The sequence below is a fragment of the Zingiber officinale genome, chromosome 2A, assembly GCF_018446385.1.
Source record: "Zingiber officinale cultivar Zhangliang chromosome 2A, Zo_v1.1, whole genome shotgun sequence".
Taxonomy (NCBI): Eukaryota; Viridiplantae; Streptophyta; class Magnoliopsida; order Zingiberales; family Zingiberaceae; genus Zingiber; species Zingiber officinale.
This window is the reverse complement of record NC_055988.1, coordinates 9,970,471-9,978,308: the sequence shown is the minus strand read 5'-3', so window position 1 is coordinate 9,978,308 and position 7,838 is coordinate 9,970,471. Positions and strand designations below refer to the sequence as shown.

At 34.5% G+C, this 7,838-nt stretch overlaps 1 protein-coding gene across 2 annotated transcripts; it reads left to right on the top strand.

Annotated features, from left to right (window-relative positions):
* Nucleotides 1-2,109: 2,109 nt before the first annotated feature.
* LOC122040674 lies at nucleotides 2,110-6,937 on the top strand. Of its 2 annotated transcripts, XM_042600094.1 has the most exons (4): nucleotides 2,110-2,857; nucleotides 4,569-5,801; nucleotides 5,934-6,004; nucleotides 6,512-6,937. In XM_042600094.1, the coding sequence occupies exons 1-4, from the start codon at nucleotides 2,336-2,338 to the stop codon at nucleotides 6,741-6,743; spliced, it is 2,058 nt and encodes a 685-aa protein (XP_042456028.1). In that variant the 5' UTR covers nucleotides 2,110-2,335; the 3' UTR covers nucleotides 6,744-6,937. The 2 variants fall into 2 exon arrangements, with proteins under 2 accessions (XP_042456028.1, XP_042456029.1); XM_042600095.1 differs by lacking the exon at nucleotides 5,934-6,004 and having other exon boundaries at nucleotides 6,512-6,649.
* The last annotated feature ends 901 nt before the right edge of the window (nucleotides 6,938-7,838 follow it).

Below are 7,838 nucleotides of genomic sequence, written 5' to 3'. Positions count from 1 at the left end.
TGACCGTTACGTCTGCAAATCCATCCAACTTTAGCGCTCACATTGAGGGTCCCACCTTATTTGCCGTATCATAGTTGTTAGTTTCTACACAGTCAAATAATCAAACAATGTAAGAATATTCTAGATAAATTATTTTAAATGAGGTGTCTATTTGAATGGAGCATTCATCTGACGAAAATTCAAATGATGGGAATTCATTTGATTTTTTGCCAAATATCTTTTATATATAATTTTCCTCAAATGGATCAAACAACTCAGTAGACAATGTTCAAGATATTATTTAAATATAAGATATTCTTTATTTAAGAGTTTGTAATACAAGATTAGAGTAAAAATTTCTTAATCATGGTGTTTCTCTTATTTATATTAGAGGATAGTGGTAAAGAGATGCATCATCGTAGAGATACAAGTTAACGATTATGTAGCTAGTGCGGTGAGAACACTGGTTGACCATTTGCACGATCACTTGTCGACGATGGTCTCAAATCTCTCAAGATGCATAGCCTTGCCGAAGCGTCCAACTTGACAATACTTCTCTTGCTCTCGCTGATCGTATCCCTCCTTGTGCTTGTAGATGGCATGAAGGTTAGGGAAGTGAGGCCCTTCTATGATGCTCGTCGTCTTCTCCATCCTCTTCAAGTAACTCGCATAATCCTCTTGAGTTTGTCGAGAATACTTGCCCGACGACATAAGTGACTACTCGGTTTTTGATTGCCTAGACGATCTTGACTTTGATGAGCTTGCTTAGCTCTTCCATATATAAGAAGAGGAAGGATGGAATATTTCATATTTGAAGAAATTATTCCCAAATTATCGGGTGCACTTTATTCTCCACTAGTTGTGTCTGTGTCTGTCTATTGTGCTTTCGGTGCACAGAAGAATCTGGTGCTATCGAACAGCCGCATGGACGGACCGCATGAATGTGGAATTTTAATTTCGGCAAAGGTGAATATACGATTAATTTACTGGTAGAAATTGCATGGTTAAATCAGTAAATTCATTAATTATTTTCATTTATCGTTATTTGCATTGATTTTTATCACAGAAAGTGATGCAGAGTTGGCTAATGGATCGTCTGCTGCCGCTGTTGCAGAGGAATCAAACGTTCATTAACAAATAAAATTTAGTATTGATAAAAAATTATTTATCTTCGTTTAATATTTAATATTTAATATATATATAATCAATTAAATAAATAAAATTTAACAAATCGTAAAATTAAATAAATAAATTTAAATATATATATTTAACTTATTAATATTCATAAAAATATTAATAAAATTCTTATCAATATATTAAATAAATAAATAATAAAATAAAATAAGTAAGTTAAATTATCAAATTTAATAACTAATCAAATAGGTAAAAGTTCTAAACAATAAAATAAATTTGAATTGAGAGTTTGATAAGTTTCAAATTAAAGTTAGGTCAAATTTGAATTGAAATTTTGATGACATCTAAATGAATCGAGTTCAAATCAAGTTTGAAACAAACTCAAATTCGTAAAAAAATAAATTAAGCCAAACTTAATATATCATTTTAAAACTCGACTCGACTTATCTTGATTATTTTATCAAATAAACTTAAATATCTTAAAATTCGACTCAACTCGTCCACTTATTTACCACCCTATTTATTACAAGCACTTTTCATTTATTGAGATGGTGAGTGAAAACTTATGGGATCGACCGTCACCCAGGTTTGATTGGAGTAAGTTTCATTTACTCAATATAATTTTTTCCTCTTAGGCCATCCGCAACGCTTTTAACGCGTGAAGCGTTAATGCTTATATTTTATTTATTTTTTTTTACCTCTGCAGCATTAACACGTTCAAAGGTTTGAACGCGTTAATGCTACAGTAAAAAATAAAGCCGCCACATCAGCATTAATATCCCTATACGTTAAAAACAAGATGCCACGTCGGCGTTAATGCATGAGGGCATTAACACTGTTGCAGATGCACTTAATATTATAAAAAATATTAACAATATAAGTACATAATTATTTTTTATAATTTTTTTCACATTTAATTTGTGTGAAAAGAGGATTAAGTGTCATTTTTCGAATATAAGGGACAAAATAGTGTTGGACAAAAAAAAAATAGAGGGCTAAAGTTATTTTTCCCTTGAAAAAAAAAGTGACCTAGGGTTTATCCGTCCTTCGATCGAATCCCTCCAGACGAAAGCAGGTTCAAAATTACAGTGAAAGAGAGAAGAAACAAGATCTGGATCACTGTGACGAAGTGCTCAAGACAATTAGGGTTTTCACGAAGGAACCCTGTTCGTCGCCGTTGCACGCTCCAGGTACGGATGGTGGGTGCTGCTGTGCCGTGGTGATGGATCTTCGATCGACTTTACCCAAAAGCGATAAGTCGTCGTTGCCCCGGCGAGTTGGTGATGGACGTGGACGTTCTGCCGCCTTGATATTGCACCTGTTAAGTTCTCTGGAAAATGGCGAGTCGTCGTTTCAATTGGTCGAAGGAGGGCTTGGAGTTTCCTTCCCCTCGATTATCATCTTCAATAAGTGGTTCAAGACGAGAATTAGATTCTCTGATATCCCAGAATTTTCAGATTTACTCTTTGATAAGTTACAGGAGCAGTTCGATTGGTTGCTCTCTGGCATGAGTCACCCAGCACCTTCCACTTTCACTCGTTCTTATAGGGAGGAACTCATACTTCTCTTCCGGTGCTGTATGCACATGCTTCCGGTCCTTGAATTTAATCTCAGCCTGGTCGTGGAGAAATGTGCTGTTGTCTTGTCTATTATACGACGTTTGTGTTCACCGGGTTGCAGGATTCAGGAGTTGAACGAAGAAGCTAGAAGACAAATGCTCCCCTTTTTCTGTAGAGTTCTTGAGGTAAATCTTCCCTTAGTCTTTCCTAGTCTGTGAAATGAGTCTTTTTTTTTTGTCCTCAATTTTCTTGTCAAGAATGCCTGCTAAAGTACTGTAGATTTAGTCATTATTGTTGGAAATGCTATGCCAGAAGGTTCAGCAGATCTTTTAACTCAAGGCACTGATGTTCTTAACTACTGAAGTTAAATGAGTTGAAATTTGATAACAGCTCTATAACACATCCAAGGAAGGAGTATAGGAGCTATATTGTCATGGCCTGAATGAGATTAAGAGAGAGAGATTGATCTACAATCAGGAGAGATAATAATGGCCAATGCATACTGAGGTCGGTGAAAGTATTTATATGGATGACTAAGGATGTGACAGCGCATGTATAGTCACTAGGCTCAGCAATCTTAATCACTTATATTTTCTTAGACTAGGGACAAACTAGAGCTGAGCAGATAGGTATATGCAAGCAGCAGAAACTTAAATTGACAAACTAGAGTTGAGTAGTTAGGTATATGCAATCAAAGAGAGGTTAAATTGATTTCTTTTTCTTTTTAAACTAAATATATATTTTAACTCTTTTTAGAAGAAACTGTTAAGCATTGGCAAATTAGGTACATAGCAATGTTTGTGAGCACACATTCTTTGATCTTTTCTTATGTATTAATCTTTGTAGATGGGCTTGTCTCTAAAAACTTGGGATCTGTGGTGGTTGGTCAATTGTCAAACCTCATGGCTTGATTTGGGAAGAAGCTGCAAAATGTTACAAATTAATAAGAACTGGAAGCATATAATTAAATCTTTTGTAGATTAGTTGCATCCAGAAAGTTGTAATTAAAATGTTTCTAAATCCATTAGTAAATACCTTTCTGAAAGCACTAAGCCTTGGAAAATTATCTGAAAATCATAAATGCTATATTAAATAATGGTAATTTTGTTAGTTATTTGTTTTAAATTCAGTTATCGGTGGATGTTCTGATGGCATATGGACCTTCTTAACATGTTATTTAAATTTTCTAGCTTTGTTTTTAGATTATGCCTAGGTTACTGGCCAACCTGGACACACATGCGTCAGGCCTTGATTGCTTTTCCTACATTAGTGGCTTGAGTGAATGATATGAACTGATGAAGCTATGAGGTAAAGAAATATTCATTAGCAATCCCATTTCTCCTCTGACCTTCAGGTTGGGTATCATTTGGGTGCTTTCACTCTTATTCTAGTAGTTCCACATAATCTTGCAATATAGTATTTGCTCACATATGATATGGAGAACAGCTAATTAGCAGTTGTACACAAAAAAATACAATAAAAAAGTTCTATATCTTAAATGTTAGACACATGGATTATGGAAGCTTCATGTGAGGGCATATTTTTAGTTAACACAGATCTATTTGCTTAAATTTATTGGCAGTTCTCTATGCTGCTCAACCTTGAAAGATGTTAATTAATCCAGGACTTCTGATTTTAGGAGCTCGCTGAAGGATCTTATGTACATAACTATAGATTGCGTAAGCAACTACTTGAAGAAAAAATTGGTATTCTGATAATTGCTAGATCAACGAGTCACATTTGTCCTGATTAATTGCTGCTGTCCTGTTTTTATTTAAATAGATGTGTTTGTGTTTATCTGTTTAATGTTTATATCTTAATCTAGTTGTCTTTCCAAGTATCTCTTGCATGTTTGTGAACTTTTTTGGAAATTTGAGAAAAATACAATTATTCTAGGTATTCTTGGAAGAATTTATGATGGACTGCCAAATTAGAAAACATCTTATGATAACGGACAAGATTTCTTCCACAGCAGAGAAGATTTTTGTATATGATGGAAGCTGCGGTAATGCACATGTGATTCAAGAGATTATTTTTGGTCATTTCCTTCTATCTGCAAATGATGAATGGATGTTGAACAGGTTTTTCAACTCATTATCGTGGGAAAATGAAATTGAGGATGATGTCTCTGAACTAAGCCTGACTACATCCTTGTTGTTGCTGGGTAAACGCAATATGTTCCTTATGCCATGTTTACTGGAAGCTCATCTGATTTTGTGGGCTTCTAAATGCATTAGTATACAAAAGCCTAATGATGATTGGGGATCAAATGAAAGACTCACAAATTTCCACATTATAGCATTTGAAAATTCTGTCAATGTTTATGAAGAATACATTTCAATACTGAAGTTTGTTGCTAACACTAATCAAGTACATGCTCAACCAAGTGATCATGTGAAGAAACTACAGTTCGATTCTTTTATTCACCCTGCAACTCATGAGAGTCTTCAACATCGGATGAACTGCTTGATTAATTTTTGTTGCTTGAATTCCCAGGGCTTTCTTTCTGAGACAAAAGAAGATATCACTCATAAATCTCTTTCTTTCATCAAACGAAATGGTCATATTTTAGATGGCATGTACCTGGATGAAGCTTGTTTGATTTTACAATACATAATATTGAATATTCTTTCAGAGAGAAATGATACTTATGGAGAGTATCAAAATGGTAGTGAAATTCAATCAGAGATCTTTTGTTTTGCTGCGGTACTGAAGTTAATGAGTTCATCACTTTTGCAAATGACATGGACGTTGAAGGAAAATGCTATGGTAAGCAGCACTCAAACATCAGAGAATAAGTTTGCTTCCAGGGAATATAATTTCATGTCAGACATTATAAGCCGCTTCAGAAAATATAATACGAGTGAAGTTGTTAAAACATGTTTGCTGGATGTGATTGGAACGAAAGCTAGAAAACATGAGTCATGTCTCATGTTTGCACATTTTGCAAGCTTGTTAAGTTACAGTTTTGTAAAAAAGCTTGTTTTTTTGTGGAGTAACTGCATCATTGTGATGATGACCATTCTCAATCTTATTATTTTTGAAGATGGTAATCTGGATATTTTCACAGAGTTGGTTGTGAAGTACAAGGAAATGATTGGTCCAAGTCCACAAGTAAAAACAGCCAAGGTACAACTGATGGCACCTGTATATTCTTCTTTCTCACCAAGAATTTTGTTCCCATTTTCCATTAGCGAAAATATTTTCTTTCTCACTTAGAATTTTGTTTCTTGATTTATACATGTTTACACATTTTCTTAGGCAATAACTCACAGAAGTCCAAGTTCAATAATAGCATCAAATTTCCAAGAATATCGAATGGCCTATTCAAGGTAGTATGTCATTCAAATGTTTTTGTGGGATCATTTAATTTTAGCAATGTACTTTGAAAATTTTCTCTTTTTCCCCCAAAAGGGTACCATTGCTCCATACTTGGAAATAAGGTTGTATAAATTTTTTAGTCTGAAAACCTTCATTCTATAAAAACAATTCTGAAGTTGAACAAATGTAATGGCTATTTCATTGGAAAAGTTACTCAGTTTTCCGTTGTTTTTATTGGTGGATTGACTAAAATGCAATGTTAGTGTGCTTTTTGTCACCGGGCAAAAGCCCTAAAAAGACTTGTTGTTGTTAAAAGCCTGGGATAATACCCCTCTTGAAAAAATGAACAAATAGTGTCTTTTTAATAAATTTTAAAAAAGCTCCTCTGATGTTATCTTGTTTGTCCCCTAAAAAGGGAAAAAATAGAGTTCTTTTTAGATCTTTTGTAGTTTGCCCCTTTTTTTTTTGTATATTTTAAATTATCTAACAAACTTTAGTTTTACTCTGGATGGCACCAGGAAAAAAGGCAAGGAACAAGCATCTGAAGGTGATACATGCAATGGCGACAATTTTCTGCAGTGGTATTTACCTGGATACCAGGAGAATTCTGCTGCATTCAGTGATTTGGCCGATTTGATTGAATGCAAGCCTGGTGTGGATTATTCTCGTTGGTTGAAAAATCGAAGAAGATTCAACAAATGGCTACTGAAGAAAAGACACCGTCTTCATCCAATTGGTTCAAACCGATGAGCTTGTGTTTTAATGTGCAGGACTAGAAGTGAAATCATCTTGTGTGTGTACAAAACAAAGAATCCCCAGTTCTCAATATTTATCCAATTGCTTCTTATTAGTCAGAAAGAGACTACCTATTTCACGCTGGGGATTCCTGTAAGTGGTTTGTAGCTTGTCGTTATTGTTTTTAGTCTTACAAAGCCAATTATAAATATTGCTCTAGTTGTCCTAGTTATGCACATGGTAGTGATAACGTGGTGAAGGGATTCTATTGTTTCTAAAGAGTTGAACTCGATTAGCTTCAAAAAAAAAATTTTTAAAGTAAAGATAACTTTGGCTTGGACTGAACCTTGGAATATATTTTAAAGTTTTTAACTAGGATATGGGAAGATTCATACATATGACAAGCCCATGTTTGAGCCATGACAGTAGATACATAGTATATAAGGTCATTAGCCAAAAAATTCCGTTGTTTTAGTTTACAAGTGTTACCATTTAATTCAATTATGTATCTTCCCTTTGTTTAAACAGATGCTCATAGATATCATTTGACCCACTAAATGTTTTTAGATTTATGCATGATAGATATAGTGTATAAAGAGTCCTTTACTAGATCTATTGTGAAGAGGGTCTTCAGCTTAATTTGGTTGGTATTAAGTAATCACAATTAGGTGCACTTTCTTAATTAAGCCACTAAGAGTGATGTTTGGCTCTTCAGCATCTCTCTCTCAAGCGACGCAAGCCTTTAATCCAATTTCTATGTAAATAAGATTACAGAGATAATGACAGTGTTTATCTGGCATTTAATTTCCAATCAGTTTAGTGCTTTCAAACCTTTAGATGACTTCATTGTTGCTTGGCTCTTGCATATCCTCTTGATAATTTATTTGGATAGTCGAAACCAATAGTGCTTCAGACTACCGAACACTGCCAAAGCATTTTGGAACCATCTAAAAGTCACTTTTTTCTACGATAAGGAAAAGCTTCTCTTGGAAGCAGCAGAAGCTGCTGCTACTGGAAATAAACCTCTTCAAGCCTCACGGTAAATTGGTAAATCCCTTGGTAGCCTCCTCATGTTCCATCACCACTGGTAACGGCCTAAGCTGGATGTTC